At 45.0% G+C, this 17,919-nt stretch overlaps 1 protein-coding gene across 5 annotated transcripts in view; it reads left to right on the forward strand.

Annotated features, from left to right (window-relative positions):
- LOC135519158 (mannosyl-oligosaccharide 1,2-alpha-mannosidase IB) overlaps positions 1-17,919 on the forward strand; it is a 126,425-nt gene that overhangs the window by 103,380 nt on the left and 5,126 nt on the right. For all 5 annotated transcript variants that reach the window (XM_064944236.1, XM_064944238.1, XM_064944237.1 and 2 more), the window contains 3 exons: positions 4,983-5,098; positions 6,606-6,825; positions 11,283-11,455. In XM_064944236.1, coding sequence (XP_064800308.1) covers positions 4,983-5,098; positions 6,606-6,825; positions 11,283-11,455 — 509 coding nt within the window. The remainder of the gene's footprint in view (positions 1-4,982; positions 5,099-6,605; positions 6,826-11,282; positions 11,456-17,919) is intronic.

Here is a 17,919-nt window from a genome sequence, read left to right on the forward strand (position 1 = left end):
ACCAGAAGCTTCCCACAATAAGTTGGGTAAATCTTGGCCCATTCCTCCTGACAGAGCTGGTGTAACTGAGTCGGGTTTGAAGGCCTCCTTGCTCACACATGCTTTTTCAGTTCTGCTCACACATTTTCTTTGGGATTCAGGTCAGGGATTTGTGATGGCCACTCCAATACCTTGACTTTGTTGTCCTTAAGCCATTTTGCCACAACTTTGGAAGTATGCTTGGGGTCATTGTCCATTTGGAAGACCCATTTACAACCAAGCTTTAACTTCCTGACTGATGTCTTGAGATGTTGCTTCAATATATCCACATAATTTTCTGCCCTCATGATGCCATCTATTTTGTGAAGTGCACCAGTCCCTCCTGATGCACCCCCACAACATGGTGCTGCCACCCCGTGCTTCACGGTTGGGATGGTGTTCTTCGGCTTGCAAGCCTCCCCCTTTTTCCTCCAAACATAACGATGGTCATTATGGCCAAACAGTTCTGTTTTTTTGTTGTTGAATTTTTCCCCGTTTTTCTCTCCAATTTTGTGGTATCCAATTGTTTAGTAGCTACCATCTTGTCTCATCGCTACAACTCCCGTACAGGCTGGGGAGAGACGAAGGTTGAAAGTCATGCGTCCTCCGATACACAACCCAACCAACCCGCGCACCCAGAAGCCAGCCGCACCAATCTGTCGGAGGAAACACCGTGCACCTGGCAACCTTGGTTAACGCGCACTGCGCCCGGCCCGCCACAGGAGTCGCTGGTGCGCGATGAGACAAGGATATCCCTACCGGCCAACCCCTCCCGGTCGCGGCCGGTTACTACAGAGCCTGGTCGCGAACCCAGAGTCTCTGGTGGTACAGCTGGCGCTGCCCTTAACCACTGCGCCACCCGGGAGGCCCCAAACAGTTCTGTTTTTGTTTCACCAGACCAGAGGACATTTCTCCAAAAAGTCTTTGTTCCCATGTGCAGTTGCAAACCGTTGTCTGGCTTTTTTATGGCGTTTTGGGAGCAGTGGCTTCTTCCTTGCCGAGTGGCCTTTCAGGTTATGTCGATTATAGTACTAATTTTACTGTGGACATAGATACTTTTGTAGCTGTTTCCTCCAGCATCTTCACAATGTCCTTGGCTTTTGTTCTGGGATTGATTTGCACTTTTCGCACCAAGTCCGTTCATCTCTAGGAGACAGAACGCCTCTCCTTCCTGAGCGGTATGACGGCTGCGTGGTCCCTTGGTGTTTATACTTGTGTACTATTTTTTTGTACAGATGAACGTGGTACCTTCAGGCGTTTGGAAATTTCTCCCAAGGATGAACCAGACTTGTGGAGGTCTACAATTTTTTTCTCTGAGGTCTTGGCTGATTTAGTTTGAAGGTCGGCCTTGAAATACATCCACAGGTACACCTCCAATTGATTCAAATGATGTCAATTAGCCTATCAAAAGCTAAAGCCATGACATAATTTTACAGAATTTCCCAAGCTGTTTAAAGGCACAGTCGCCTTAGTGTATGTAAACTTCTGATACAATGAATTATAAGTGAAATAATCTGTCTATAAAAAATTGTTGGAAAAATGATTTGTCATGCACATAGTAGATGTCCTAACTGACTTGCCAAAACTATAGTTTAACTTCTCTAGGGTAGGGGGCAGCATTCGGAATTTTGGATGAAAAGCGTGCCCAAATTAAACTGCCTGCTACTCAGGCCCAGAAGATAGGATATGCCTATAATTGGTAGATTTGGCGCAAACCTGAAAAATCCATTCAGGAAGTAGTTTTTCTTTTGGTTTTGTAGTTTTCTATTCAATGCCATTACAGTATCCATTGACTTAGGACTCAAATTGCAGTTCCTATGCCTTCTACTCGATGTCAACAGTCTTTAGAAATTGTTTCAGTCTTGTATTCTGAAAAATAAGGGAATAAGAGCAGTCTGAATGAGTGGACCCTGCAGTGTCAGAGCTTTTTCATGCGCACGACCGAGAGTGCCTTTCATGTTTCCTTTTATATTGATGACATTATTGTCTGGTTGAAATATTATTGATTATTTAGGCTAAAAACAACCTGAGTCTTGAATATACACATCGTTTGACATGTTTCTATGAATTTTATTGATACAATTTGGATTTTTTTGTCTGCCTGTTGTGACTGCGTTTGAGCCTGTGGATTACTGAAGAAAACGCACAAACAAAACTGAGCTTTTTGGATATAAAGAGACTTTATCGAACAAAACAAACATTTATTGAGTTAATTAATGTCTTCTGAGTGCAACCATATGAAGATCATCAAAGGTAAGTGATTAATTTGATCTCTTTCTGTCTGATGTAACTCTTCTACTTGGCTGGTTACTGTTTGTAATGATTTGTCTGCTGGGTGATGTTCTCAAATAATCGTACGGTATGGTTTCGCCGTAAAGCCTTTTTGAAATCTGACACCATGGTTGGATTCACAAGAAATTAATCTTTAAACCTATATAAAATACTCATATTTTTTCTAAAAAAAAATTATAGTGATTATTTCTGTATTTGAATTTGGCGCTCTGCAATTTCACTGGCTCTTGTCGAGGTGGGAAGCTAGCGTCCCACTTGTACCAGAGAGGTTAACAAGAAATTTGTGGAGTGGTTGAAAAACGAGTTTTCATGACTCCAACCTAAGTGTATGTAAACTTTTGACTTCAACTGTATATAGATGTATGTACTGCGTATACAAAATAATAGGCATCTTTCCATGACAGACTGATCACGTGAAAGCTATGCTCCCTTATTGATGCCACATGTTAAAATCCAATCCGTGTAGATGACTAGGAGGAGACAGGTTAAAGAAGCATTTTTATGCCTCGCGACAATTAATACATGGATTGTGCCATTCAGAGGGTAAATGGTCTAGACAAAAGATTGAAGTGCCTTTGAATGGGGTATGGTAGCAGGTGCCAGTAGCAGAGCCATGACACTCAGAGTACTGTGTTCTCCCCTTGATGCCTGACTCTGTTTAACTTCAGTTGTTAGCCAGCAGGGAGGGACTTGAAACAAATACCAAAATATACTTTCAAGTTATGTATCTTTCAAAATACAGAAATCGTCCCTGTATGATGTGGTGCTGCATTTTCCATCATATGGGGAGGATTTTTATTTGTTTTGAAAGTTACATGTCTTAACTTGAATACTGACAAGAAAAACATTTTGGGACTATGTCAACAATGGACTAATGAAACAAATGGATCATTTTTGGGTTGAATTTTCTTTTAAGTCCCTCATGGCTAACAACTGAAGCTTAAGGAAGCCACAGAAAAGGGAATCTGGTTGATATCCCTTTCAATGGGCAATAGGGATGCACAGCAGCACAATTAGACGCAACCAAATCATGAGAAAACAAAAAGATAATTACTTGACACATTGGAAAGAATTAACAAAAAAACAGAGCAAACTGGAATGCTATTTGGCCCTACACAGAGAGTACACAGCGGCAGAATACCTGACCACTGTGACTGACCCAAAATTAAGGAAAGCTTTGACTATGTACAGACTCAGCGAGCATAGCCTTGCCATTGAGAAAGGCTGCCGTAAGCAGACATGGCTCTCAAGAGAAGACAGGCTATGTGCTCACTGCCCACAAAATGAGGTGGAAACTGAGCTGCACTTCCTAACCTCCTGCCCAATGTATGACCATATTAGAGAGACATATATTTCCCTCAGATTACACAGATCTACAAAGAATTCGAAAACAAATCCAATTTTGAAAAACTCCCATATCTACTGGATGAAATTCCACAGTGCCATCAGAGCAGCAAGATTTGTGACCTGTTGCCACGAGAAAAGGGCAACCAGTGAAGAACACGCACCATTGTAAATACAACCCATATCTATGCTTATTTATTCTATCTTGTGTCCTTTACCATTTGTACATTGTTAAAACACTGTATATGACATGTCTTTATTGTTTTGAAACTTCTGTATGTGTGATGTCTACTGTTAATTTTTATTGTTTATTTCACTTTATATATTATCTACCTTACTTGCTTTGGCAATGTTAACACATGTTTCCCATGCCAATAAAGCCCTTGAATTGAATTGAATTGAAAGACAGGGGTTTCAAAATAAGAGTCACTTCCTGATTGGATTTTTCTCAGGATTCTGCCTGCAATATCAGTTCTGTTATACTCACAGATACTATTTTTACACTTTTGGAAACTTTAGTGTTTTCTATCCTAAGCTGTCAATTATATGCATATTCTAGCATCTGGTCCTGAGAAATAGGTGTTTTACTTTGGGAACGTTATTTTTCCAAAATTAAAAATAGTGCCCCCTAGTTTCAAGAGGTTTTAACAATCGGGCCTCATGGAGAACACTGTACTCTTTGAGTGTCTTGGCTCTAATACTGAAACTACGACATTGTTTAATACTGCAGAATCATGGCTCGGGGTAGTCTGTGACAGATTGAGAGAGAGAGACTGTGTGTGGGTGCATGCATGCATGTGGTGGGATGTGTGTATATGCGCGTGTGTGTATATGCGTGGGTGTGTGTGCCTACCCATCTGTGTCCTCTTGCTGAGTGAGATTTGGCACATTCTCCTGCTCACTGTAATGTGTCCCTTTTTTAGGCCAGCTAGAAAGTCTGATCAATTTTTACTATGACACGGGGGTCTTTAAGTAGTACATCAGGAAGAAAGTAAACAACCCAAATCATCTCATCTCTGCCATCATACTGTAAAACGGGGAAATAATCTCCATAGCTGTTTTGTTGCTGTAACTTAAAACCCCCTACTGAAAAATAGTGTTGACTCTGGTTCGAACTTAAAACCCCTACTGAATAGTGTTGGCTCTGGTTGGAGTTTTGAAGAAAACATCATCCAATGAATAATTATCTTTTTGTCCCTCTGACTACCTCCATCTTTTCTTCTTTCTCTCTCGCTCTCCCTTGCTTTGTCCCTTTCCCCAAACACTTATCTTTCTCCCGTCCCTCCCTCTCTTCTTGTTCTTCTCTCTCTCCGCCCCTCCCCCTGTAGACCATACATCAGTTGGAGGTCTGGGGGACAGTTTCTATGAGTACCTGCTGAAGGCCTGGCTCATGTCAGACAAGACCGACACAGAGGCACGCAAGACCTACGACGACGCTATCGAGGTACGCACGACACCTTTATCTGGTCTCCATGGAGACTGGCTTCCCTTACCTGGTCTCCATAGAGATGGCTTTGATTGGCAAACACACAGCTGTGTTTCAACTCCATCTAGCCTTCCCTGAAATAGCAACTCCCTTGCTCTATATCCTTCAGGCCAGATAGTTAGGATTGTTCCTCAACTCCTCAAAGTCCTTTAACTTCATTGGGAGAGGGGGCAGCATTGGGAAGTTTGGATGAAAAGCGTGCCCAGAGTAAACTGCCTGTTACTCAGGCCCAGAAGATAGGATGTGCATTGGTAGATTTGGATAGAAAACATGCTAAAGTTTCCAAAACTGTTAAAATAATGTCTGTGAGTATAACAGAACTCATATGGCAGGTGAAAACTTGAGAAAAATCCAACCAGGAAGTGGGAATTCTAAAGTTTTAAGTGAATGCCTATCCAGTGTCTGTGGGGTCAGATTGCACTTTCTAAGGCTTCCAGTAGATGTCAACTATCTTTAGAAGTTGTTTCAGGCTTCTATTGTGAAAGGGGAGAGAATAAGACCACTCAGAGTAAGTGGCTCTGCTGAAAGCTATGAGTTGTTTATCGCGTGTGGCCGTGAGCGCGCCGTTCGTTCTTTCCTTTCTCATGAAAACTGTATTGTCCGGTTGAAATATTATTGAATATTTATGATAAAAAGATCCTAAGGATTGATTATAAACATCGTTTGACATGTTTCTACGAACTTTAATGGAACTTTTTTGACTATTTGTCTGGATGTTGTGAGCGCGCTTTGCCTTCGGATTACTGAACTAAACGTGCGAACAAAACAGAGGTATTTGGACACAGAGGGACTTTATTGAACAAAACAAACATTTATTGTGTAACATGGAGTCCCAGATGAAGATCATCGAAGGTAAGTGATTAATTGAAAATGTCTGTGGTTTTTTGTGCCTAGGCGCTGTCCTAACGTAATCGCATGGTGTGCTTTCGCGGTAAAGCTTTTTTGAAATCAGACACTGTGTTTGGATTAAAAAGAAGTTTATCTTTAAAATGGTATATAATACGTGTATGTTTGTTATGAGATTTCTGTTTGAATTTGGCGCCCTGCAATTTCACTGGCTGTTGTCGAGGTAGGACGCTAGTGTCCCACTATTCCCAGAGAAGTTAACTGCAGAGTCAACTGAGTTCCATGTTTGCCTTTTATTCAGTGTGATTTAGTTAACAGTAAGCAGATGCCTGGACTCTATGGCCAGTTATTGATGTTGATTGATCAGGTACAGTTGCTGCCAAGGAGAGGAGAACAGCAGATTCTGCTGCTGCTTTCAAGGACTGGAGCTGAGAACACTTAGACAACATAGTCCCTGGCACAGTGGTGTGAACAGGAACAAAAACGTACCTGTCCTTTATCTCTCTCTGCTTCATACACACACCTACCCCTTCTACCATCACCACCCACACACACTCCTCCCTAAACACGCACCTTGCTCTCCTACCACCACCCACACCCTTTCCCCACCCCCCTCCAGGCCATCGAGCGTCACCTGATCCGTAAGTCCAACGGCGGCCTGACGTTCATCGGTGAGTGGAAGAACGGCCACTTGGAGAGGAAGATGGGACACCTGACGTGCTTTGCCGGTGGAATGTTCGCTCTGGGGGCCGACGGCTCGCCTGACGACAAGGCTGGACACTACCTACAGCTGGGGGCTGAGATCGCACACACCTGCCACGAGTCCTATGACCGCACCGGTGAGACACATCTAAACATAGTTTAGGTATAAATGGTAACTTGGGGTGGTCTTGGTACTATGGATTTGAGTTGTTTGCTGATGTTGAGTCAGATTTAGTGTGAGCTTAGGATAATGTGTTGTTTTTTTAAGTGAGGTTACCATTGGGACTGGCTGAACTTCCTGGAAGTAAGGTTTGACTGATGATATTTCGTAGTTTCATCCAGCGTAGGGTTGCACATTTTGGGGAATATTCAGAGGTGGAAAATTTCCATGGGAATATATGGGAATTAACAAAAATATATGCAAATTAAAATTAATACCACTTAAATGTAGATGTTTTTTTGCATTGGGTATATTTACCATATCAAATGGAGACAAACATAAACCTTTTACCTTATCGTAAGTAGACATAATTGCAAATGTATTAAATCCTTCCAATAGAAATAAATAAATAAATTAGTTTCGAATTGAACTTTAATTAAATGAGTTGACTCTACATGGGATGATTTCACTGAACAACAAAAGAAAGGGAATATTGAATGATTCCCAATGATCCCATCGTGTCTCTGAGAAACGTTTTCAACATGCATCTGTAAAATGATAGTCTAGAAACTAAAGCTTTGGTTGTTTTCCTCTCAGGCTTCCATGTCTTCTCCCTGGACCTCCTCAATGTCCACCTCTTGAACATCAGTCTCATCTTCAGTCACTTTCCAACCTTGTTGAGGATGGCTTGTTGTCAGGCTCAAAAAGCCTCAAATTTGCACGAATGGCCACCAATGTTTCAACCCTTGTTCTGGTCAGCCTGTTGTGCTTTGGTGTGTGTGTTCCCAAACAAGGACCAGTTGCGCTCTGAGGATGCTCTTGCCAGCATACTTGGGTTCCAACGTACGCTGCGGCATGTATGGGCTTCAGGCAGAAGTCTTCACACTTTTTGTTGCATTTCAGAACTGCTTGGAGCAACAGTGAAGTGGGCAAGCAGAGTCTGAATAGCAGACAGGATGGCATTGTCTCCCTCAATCCGTACATCGGCTACTGCTACAATGGCTACTGCTATCCGTACAATGGGCTGTCTATATCGGCAGACTGTGATATGGCCATTTCTTGGAGAGACTCCTTTCCCTCCAGGAGATGTCAAACATGGTGACAACACCACCCCCAATGGGTGTTGCTGGGAAGCTTCAATGTGGTGCTCTTATTCTTCTCACTTTGCTTGGTGAGGTAGATTGCTGCTATAGCTTGATGACCCTTCACATACAGTGGGGCAAAAAAGTATTTAGTCAGCCACCAATTGTGCAAGTTCTCCCACTTAAAAAGATGAGGCCTGTAATTTTCATCATAGGTACACTTCAACTATGACAGACTAAATGAGGAAAAACAATCCAGAAAATCACATTGTAGGCTTTTTAATGAATTTATTTGCAAATTATGGTGGAAAATAAGTATTTGGTCACCTACAAACAAGCAAGATTTCTGGATCTCACAGACCTGTAACTTCTTCTTTAAGAGGCTCCTCTGTCCTCTACTCGTTACCTGTATTAATGGCACCTGTTTGAACTTGTTATCAGTATAAAAGACACCTGTCCACAACCTCAAACTGTCACACTCCAAACTCCACTATGGCCAAGACCAAAGAGCTTTCAAAGGACACCAGAAACAAAATTGTAGACCTGCACCAGGCTGGGAAGAGTGAATCTGCAATAGTTAAGCAGCTTGGTTTGAAGAAATCAACTGTGGGAGCAATTATTAGGAAATGGAAGACATACAAGACCACTGATAATCTCCCTCAATCTGGGGCTCCACGCAAGATCTCACCCCGTGGGGTCAACATTATCACAAGAATGGTGAGCAAAATTCCCAGAACCACACGGGGGGACCTAGTGAATGACCTGCAGAGAGCTTGGACCAAAGTAACAAAGACTACCATCAGTAACACACTACGCCGCCAGGGACTCAAATCCTGCTGTGCCAGACGTGTCCCCCTGCTTAAGCCAGTACATGTCCAGGCCCGTCTGAAGTTTGCTAGCATTTGGATGATCCAGAAGAAGATTGAAAGAATGTCATATCGTCAGATGAAACCAAAATATAACATTTTGGTAAAAACTCAACTCGTTGTGTTTGGAGGACAAAGAATGCTGAGTTGCATCCAAAGAACACCATACCTACTGTGAAGAATGGGGGTGGAAACATCATGCTTTGGGGCTGTTTTTCTGCAAAGGGACCAGGACGACTGATCCGTGTATAGGAAAGAATGAATGGGGCCATGTATCATGAGATTTTGAGTGAAAACCTCCTTCCATCAGCAAGGGCATTGAAGATGAAACGTGGCTGGGTCTTTCAGCGTGACAATGATCCCTAACACACTACCCGGGCAACGAAGGAGTGGCTTCGTAAGAAGCATTTCAAGGTCTTTGAGTGGCCTAGCCAGTCTCCAGATCTCAACCCCATAGAAAATCTTTGGAGGGAGTTGAAAGTCAGCAACAGCAACAGCCCCAAAACATCACTGCTCTAGAGGAGATCTGCATGGAGGAATGGGCCGAAATACCAGCAACACAGTGTGAGAACCTTGTGAAGACTTACAGAAAACGTTTGACCTCTGTCATTGCCAACAAAGGGTATATAACAACATATAGAGAAACTTTTGTTATTGACCAAATACTTATTTTCCACCATAATTTGCAAATAAATTCATTAAAAATCCTACAATGTGATTTTCTGGATTTTTTTTTTTAAATTTTGCCTGTCATAGTTGAATTGTACCTATGATGAAAATTACAGGCCTCGTCTTTTTAAGTGGGAGAACTTGCACAATTGGTGGCTGACTAAATACTTTTTTGCCCCACTGTACCTAACCATTTCCTTGGCTCTCTTGTAGAGTGTATCCATTGTTCAGTGCCATGATGTCCTTGAGGAGCAGATTCAATGCAGGAACAGCACAGCCAATGGGTGTTTTGTGAGGGTAGGACTCCTCCACTTTATACCAAGCAGCCTTCATGTTTGCAGCATTGTCTATCACCAGTGCAAATACCTTCTGTGGTCCAAGGTCATTGACTGGCTTCAGCTCATCTGCATTATAAGACCGGTGTGTCTGTTGTCCCTTATGTCTGTGCTCTTGTAGAATACTGGTTGAGGGGTGGAGATGATGGAATTAATTATTCTTTGCCCAACAACATTCAACCACCCATCAGAGATGATTGCAATACAGTCTGTTTTCTCTATTATTTGCTTGACCTTCACTTGAACTCTGTTGAACTTTGCATCCAGCAAATTAGTAGATAAAGCATGTCTGGTTGGAGGGGTGTATGCTGAACGAAGAACATTCAGAATCTCTTCCAATACACACTGCCTGTGAGCATCAGAGGTGAACCAGTTGCATGCATTTCTCTGACTATGTTCCTCCATTGAGGTAAAAAAAAACAACAACTTCCGATTCCAGGAGGACCATGAGCTGTTGCTATCGATAAGGTGTCTGACTCAACATTTTCACCTCGAATAGAAGTAGAAGGTCTTTTGTCAGAGGTTGCTTGTTGTGATAGCTGAGGGAACTTTATGCACTTGGCCAGATGATTCTGCATCTTTGTTGCATTCTTCACATATGATTTGGTACAGTATTTGCAAATGTGCACAGCTTTTCCTTCTACATTAGGTGCAGTGAAATGTCTCCACTATCTGATATAGTGCTCGTGGGTTTTTCCTGTGAAGATTAGGAAAAAAATGAGTGAATAAATAAATACAATTCCATGTACAGATAAATAGTTAAGCAGTTAGATTAAACAGCTCCTTTGTAAGCTACATGTTTTAAAATTAAACATGTATGGAAACAGGTGAATTAACACTCCTCAATTAGCAGGATCAGGCAAGCTGAAACCCACATGGTAGCAAAAACTATCAGAAATTGTTAACAAGTTAGACATTTTTTAAAGACATTACTGTAGGCTTGTATTTACTAGTTAACACAAAATCATGTATGTCATATAAAATATATTCACCCCACCCAGTATTGTTATCAAAACTTACCAGAAAGCATGTAGTCCTTGTCTCAGGCAGTGTCGTAGTGTGGAATCAATACCATCTCATTAGAGTGCAAGGTCTTCAGAATCAGCTGTACATGTGATGAAAGGGTTGCGATTCCATTGAATTGGGGATAGTTTAACCAAAATATGAATTGACATAGAATTGCCTTTTTTGTGTGTATCCCACAAAAAAGGTTAACTGTTATAAGAAAATATATGAATTTAAGCAAAATTCCCAAAATGTCTGGAAAGTTTCCGACCCTTTGCAACCTGAATCCAGTGGTCTCTGGTTCCCATCCACAGTGACAAGGCGTGCAGAACAAATCTGTCATAAGTCTCCTGGCTACTACTTGATCACTGTAATCTGCTCCTATAACTCTAAATGTTTAATTGGCAGGAAGTATGTTGTGTTCTTATGCTAAACCAGGAAAATCAATGGTTATTGAATATCCCTCCCTCTCTGTAGTGTTGAAGCTGGGTCCAGAGGCCTTTAAGTTTGACAGTGGTCTGGAGGCAGTGGCAGTACGTCAGAATGAGAAGTACTACATCCTGAGGCCAGAGGTCATCGAGACCTACTGGTACATGTGGAGGTTCACCCACGACCCCAAGTACAGACAGTGGGGCTGGGAAGCAGCACAGGTGAGCCACTGGAAAATCACTCCAAACTATTACTACTATGATATTGCCCTTATGCTTTTACTTATCCATCATGCCCAATCCCCTATCACCTCCTGACCCCTAGCAGTACCTTCTCTGCACCAGTGTACATCTGAAAGAATTGGATAAGTGCAGGGACCCTTTGTAACTTAAAAAAGAGAGCGGATCAGAGTATCAACACACAACAGACTACTAATGCTACTTGAGAACAGAGAACTCCATTTTCTCATTTTTTCTCTCCAGTTATAGTCCTCTTTCTTTTATTTTCAAAGGTCAAAGTGAAACACTCTTCTACCTCTGCTTTCTCTTCATCCTCGTCAACCACTCAATCACTCTGCTCTCATTTTTCACTCAATCACTCCTCTCCTTCTCGCCACCATTCACCTGTCTTATCTCCCTCCGTCGCTCTATTCTCCTCTCCCCCCTCCTCACTTATCTCCTCTCTTGTTTCCCCTCTCTCGATCTGTTCCTGTGTGTTTGTGTTGGTGCTCTTAAGAGCTGATGTGGGTCTGAATGCAGCCTCCCTCAGCCTGAGTGACTGAGTGGAGATGACGGAGTTCTCTTCTTTGTTCTAACCTCGACTGCTCCTGTGCACCATGCACATCTCTCTCCTTTCCTCTTACGCTCTCTCCTCTTACGCTCTCTCCTTTCCTCTTGCGCTCTCTCCTTTCCTCTTGCGCTCTCTCCTTTCCTCTTGCGCTCTCTCCTTTCCTCTTGCGCTCTCTCCTTTCCTCTTGCGCTCTCTCCTTTCCTCCTCTCTCCTTTCCTCTCCTCTCTCCGTTCCTCTCCTCCTCCTCTTACGCTCTCTCATTTCCTCTCCTTTCCTCCTACACTCTCCTTTCCTTTTACTGTCTCTCCTTTCCTCCTCTCCTCTCTCTTACGCTCTCTCCTTTCCTCTTACGCTCTCTCCTTTCCTCTTACGCTCTCTCCTTTCCTCTTACGCTCTCTCCTTTCCTCTTACGCTCTCTCCTTTCCTCTTACGCTCTCTCCTTTCTTCTTACGCTCTCTCCTTTCTTCTTACGCTCTCTCCTTTCTTCTTACGCTCTCTCCTTTCTTCTTACGCTCTCTCCTTTCTTCTTACGCTCTCTCCTTTCTTCTTACGCTCTCTCCTTTCCTCTTACGCTCTCTCTTTCCTCTTACGCTCTCTCTTTCCTCTTACGCTCTCTCCTTTCCTCTTACGCTCTCTCCTTTCCTCTTACGCTCTCTCTCCTGTCCTCTCTTACGCTCTCTCTCTCCTGTCCTCTCTTACGCTCTCTCTCTCCTGTCCTCTCTTACGCTCTCTCTCTCCTGTCCTCTCTTACGCTCTCTCTCTCCTGTCCTCTCTTACGCTCTCTCTCTCCTGTCCTCTCTTACGCTCTCTCTCTCCTGTCCTCTCTTACGCTCTCTCTCTCCTGTCCTCTCTTACGCTCTCTCTCTCCTGTCCTCTTACGCTCTCTCTCTCTCCTGTCCTCTTACGCTCTCTCTCTCTCCTGTCCTCTCTTACGCTCTCTCTCTTCCTGTCCTCTCTTACGCTCTCTCTCTTCCTGTCCTCTCTTACGCTCTCTCTCTCTCTCCTGTCCTCTCTTATGCTCTCTCTCTCTCTCCTGTCCTCTCTTACGCTCTCTCTCTCTCTCCTGTCCTCTCTTACGCTCTCTCTCTCTCCTGTCCTCTTACGCTCTCTCTCTCTCCTGCCCTCTCTTACGCTCTCTCTCTCTCCTGTCCTCTACTCTTAATCTTTCCTTTTCTCTCATCCCCTCTTACTCTCTCCCTTTCTCTCCTCCCCTCTCTTGCTCTCTCCTTTTCTCTCCTCCCCTCTTGCTCTCTCCTTTTCTCTCCTCCCCTCTCTTGCTCTCTCCTTTTCTCTCCTCCCCTCTCTTGCTCTCTCCTTTTCTCTCCTCCCCTCTCTTACTCTCTCCTTTTCTCTCCTCCCCTCTCTTACTCTCTCCTTTTCTCTCCTCCCCTCTCTTACTCTCTCCTTTTCTCTCCTCTTCCGCTCTCTTACTCTCTCCTTTCCTCTCCTCTTACTCTCTTTCCTTTCCTCTTACGCTTTTTCCTTTCCTCTTACATGCTCTTTTCTCTCCTCTTACGCGCTCTTTCCTCTCCTCTTACGCGCTCTTTCCTCTCCTCTTACGCGCTCTTTCCTTTTCTCTCCTCTTACGCGCTCTCTCCTTTTCTCTCCTCTTACGCGCTCTCTCCTTTTCTCTCCTCTTACGCGCTCTCTCCTTTTCTCTCCTCTTACGCGCTCTCTCCTTTTCTCTCCTCTTACGCGCTCTCTCCTTTTCTCTCCTCCCCTCTCTTACTCTCCTTTTCTCTCCTCCCCTCTCTTACGCTCTCCTTTTCTCTCCTCCCCTCTCTTACTCTCTCCTTTTCTCTCCTCTTCCGCTCTCTCCTCTCTCTTCCGCTCTCTCCTCTCTCTTACGCCTTTCCTCCCTTCCTCTCTTCTTGCTCTCTCCTTTCTTCTCTTCTTGCTCTCTCCTTTCCTCTCTTCCTCTCTGCTTAATCTTTCCTTTTCTCTCATCCCCTCTCTTACTCTCTCCTTTCCTCTCCTCTTACGCTTTTTCCTCTCCTCTTACGCTTTTTCCTTTCCTCTTACGCTTTTTCCTTTCCTCTTACGCTCTTTCCTCTCCTCTTACGCGCTCTTTCCTCTCCTCTTACGCGCTCTTTCCTCTCCTCTTACGCGCTCTTTCCTCTCCTCTTATGCACTCTCTCCTTTCCTCTCCTCTTACGCGCTCTTTCCTTTCCTTTCCTCTTACGCTCTCTCTTTCATCTTACGCTCTCTCCTTTCCTCTTACGCTCTCTCCTTTCCTCTTACGCTCTCTCCTGTCCTCTCTTACGCTCTCTCCTGTCCTCTCTTACGCTCTCTCTCCTGTCCTCTCTTACGCTCTCTCTCCTGTCCTCTCTTACGCTCTCTCTCCTGTCCTCTCTTACGCTCTCTCTCCTGTCCTCTCTTACGCTCTCTCTCCTGTCCTCTCTTACGCTCTCTCTCTCCTGTCCTCTCTTACGCTCTCTCTCTCCTGTCCTCTCTTACGCTCTCTCTCTCCTGTCCTCTTACGTTCTCTCTCTCCTGTCCTCTCTTACGCTCTCTCTCTCCTGTCCTCTCTTACGCTCTCTCTCTCCTGTCCTCTCTTACGCTCTCTCTCTCCTGTCCTCTCTTACGCTCTCTCTCTCCTGTCCTCTCTTACGCTCTCTCTCTCCTGTCCTCTCTTACGCTCTCTCTCTCTCCTGTCCTCTCTTACGCTCTCTCTCTCTCCTGTCCTCTCTTACGCTCTCTCTCTCTCCTGTCCTCTCTTACGCTCTCTCTCTCTCCTGTCCTCTCTTACGCTCTCTCTCTCTCTCCTGTCCTCTCTTACGCTCTCTCTCTCTCTCCTGTCCTCTCTTACGCTCTCTCTCTCTCTCCTGTCCTCTCTTACGCTCTCTCTCTCTCTCCTGTCCTCTCTTACGCTCTCTCTCTCTCCTGTCCTCTCTTACGCTCTCTCTCTCTCTCCTGTCCTCTCTTACGCTCTCTCTCTCTCTCCTGTCCTCTTACGCTCTCTCTCTCTCTCCTGTCCTCTTACGCTCTCTCTCTCTCTCCTGTCCTCTTACGCTCTCTCTCTCTCCTGCCCTCTCTTACGCTCTCTCTCTCTCCTGTCCTCTACTCTTAATCTTTCCTTTTCTCTCATCCCCTCTTACTCTCTCCCTTTCTCTCCTCCCCTCTTGCTCTCTCCTTTTCTCTCCTCCCCTCTCTTGCTCTCTCCTTTTCTCTCCTCCCCTCTCTTGCTCTCTCCTTTTCTCTCCTCCCCTCTCTTGCTCTCTCCTTTTCTCTCCTCCCCTCTCTTGCTCTCTCCTTTTCTCTCCTCCCCTCTCTTACTCTCTCCTTTTCTCTCCTCCCCTCTCTTACTCTCTCCTTTTCTCTCCTCCCCTCTCTTACTCTCTCCTTTTCTCTCCTCTTCCGCTCTCTTACTCTCTCCTTTCCTCTCCTCTTACTCTCTTTCCTTTCCTCTTACGCTTTTTCCTTTCCTCTTACATGCTCTTTTCTCTCCTCTTACGCGCTCTTTCCTCTCCTCTTACGCGCTCTTTCCTCTCCTCTTACGCGCTCTTTCCTCTCCTCTTACGCGCTCTTTCCTCTCCTCTTACGCGCTCTCTCCTTTTCTCTCCTCTTACGCGCTCTCTCCTTTTCTCTCCTCTTACGCGCTCTCTCCTTTTCTCTCCTCTTACGCGCTCTCTCCTTTTCTCTCCTCCCCTCTCTTACTCTCTCCTTTTCTCTCCTCCCCTCTCTTACTCTCTCCTTTTCTCTCCTCCCCTCTCTTACGCTCTCCTTTTCTCTCCTCCCCTCTCTTACTCTCTCCTTTTCTCTCCTCTTCCGCTCTCTCCTCTCTCTTCCGCTCTCTCCTTTCCTCTCTGCTTAATCTTTCCTTTTCTCTCATCCCCTCTCTTACTCTCTCCTTTCCTCTCCTCTTACGCTTTTTCCTCTCCTCTTACGCTTTTTCCTTTCCTCTTACGCTTTTTCCTTTCCTCTTACACGCTCTTTCCTCTTACACGCTCTTTCCTCTCCTCTTACGCGCTCTTTCCTCTCCTCTTACACGCTCTTTCCTCTCCTCTTACGCGCTCTTTCCTCTCCTCTTACGCGCTCTTTCCTCTCCTCTCTTACGCTCTCTCTCTCTCCTGTCCTCTCTTACGCTCTCTCTCTCCTGTCCTCTCTTACGCTCTCTCTCTCTCTCCTGTCCTCTTACGCTCTCTCTCTCTCTCCTGTCCTCTTACGCTCTCTCTCTCTCCTGCCCTCTCTTACGCTCTCTCTCTCTCCTGTCCTCTACTCTTAATCTTTCCTTTTCTCTCATCCCCTCTTAATCTTTCCTTTTCTCTCATCCCCTCTTACTCTCTCCCTTTCTCTCCTCCCCTCTCTTGCTCTCTCCCTTTCTCTCCTCCCCTCTTGCTCTCTCCTTTTCTCTCCTCCCCTCTTGCTCTCTCCTTTTCTCTCCTCCCCTCTCTTGCTCTCTCCTTTTCTCTCCTCCCCTCTCTTGCTCTCTCCTTTTCTCTCCTCCCCTCTCTTGCTCTCTCCTTTTCTCTTCTCCCCTCTCTTGCTCTCTCCTTTTCTCTCCTCCCCTCTCTTGCTCTCTCCTTTTCTCTCCTCCCCTCTCTTACGCTCTCCTTTTCTCTCCTCCCCTCTCTTACTCTCTCCTTTTCTCTCCTCTTCCGCTCTCTTACTCTCTCCTTTCCTCTCCTCTTACTCTCTTTCCTTTCCTCTTACGCTTTTTCCTTTCCTCTTACATGCTCTTTTCTCTCCTCTTACGCGCTCTTTCCTCTCCTCTTACGCGCTCTTTCCTCTCCTCTTACGCGCTCTCTCCTTTTCTCTCCTCTTACGCGCTCTCTCCTTTTCTCTCCTCTTACGCGCTCTCTCCTTTTCTCTCCTCTTACGCGCTCTCTCCTTTTCTCTCCTCTTACGCGCTCTCTCCTTTTCTCTCCTCCCCTCTCTTACTCTCTCCTTTTCTCTCCTCCCCTCTCTTACTCTCTCCTTTTCTCTCCTCCCCTCTCTTACACTCTCCTTTTCTCTCCTCCCCTCTCTTACACTCTCCTTTTCTCTCCTCCCCTCTCTTACTCTCTCCTTTTCTCTCCTCTTCCGCTCTCTCCTCTCTCTTCCGCTCTCTCCTTTCCTCTCTGCTTAATCTTTCCTTTTCTCTCATCCCCTCTCTTACTCTCTCCTTTCCTCTCCTCTTACGCTTTTTCCTCTCCTCTTACGCTTTTTCCTTTCCTCTTACGCTTTTTCCTTTCCTCTTACACGCTCTTTCCTCTTACACGCTCTTTCCTCTCCTCTTACGCGCTCTTTCCTCTCCTCTTACGCGCTCTTTCCTCTCCTCTTACGCGCTCTTTCCTCTCCTCTTACGCGCTCTTTCCTCTCCTCTTATGCGCTCTCTCCTTTCCTCTCCTCTTACGCGCTCTTTCCTTTCCTCTCCTCTTACGCACTCTCTCCTCTCCTCTTATGCGCTCTCTCCTTTCCTCTCCTCTTACGCGCTCTTTCCTCTCTTACGCGCTCTCTCCTTCTCCTCTTACGCGCACTCTCCTTTTCTCCCCCCTCTCTTACTCTCTTCTTTTCTCCTCTTCCGCTCTCCTCCTCTCTCTTACGCTCTCTCTTTTCCTCTTATGCTCTCTCCTCTCTCTTACTCTCTCTCCTTTTCTCCTCTTCCGCTCTCTCCTCTCTTCTGCTCTCTCCTCTCTTCCGCTCTCTGCTCTTTCTTATACTCTCTCTTTTCCTCTTATGCTCTCTCTTTTCCTCTTATGCTCTCTCTTTTCCTCTTATGCTCTCTCTTGTCCTCTTATGCTCTCTCTTGTCCTCTTATGCTCTCTCTTTTCCTCTTATGCTCTCTCTTGTCCTCTTATGCTCTCTCTTGTCCTCTTATGCTCTCTCTTGTCCTCTTATGCTCTCTCTTGTCCTCTTATGCTCTCTCTTGTCCTCTTATGCTCTCTCTTGTCCTCTTACGCTCCTCTCCTCTCTC

This window comes from Oncorhynchus masou, chromosome 29 (assembly GCF_036934945.1).
Source record: "Oncorhynchus masou masou isolate Uvic2021 chromosome 29, UVic_Omas_1.1, whole genome shotgun sequence".
NCBI classification, from domain to species: domain Eukaryota; kingdom Metazoa; phylum Chordata; class Actinopteri; order Salmoniformes; family Salmonidae; genus Oncorhynchus; species Oncorhynchus masou.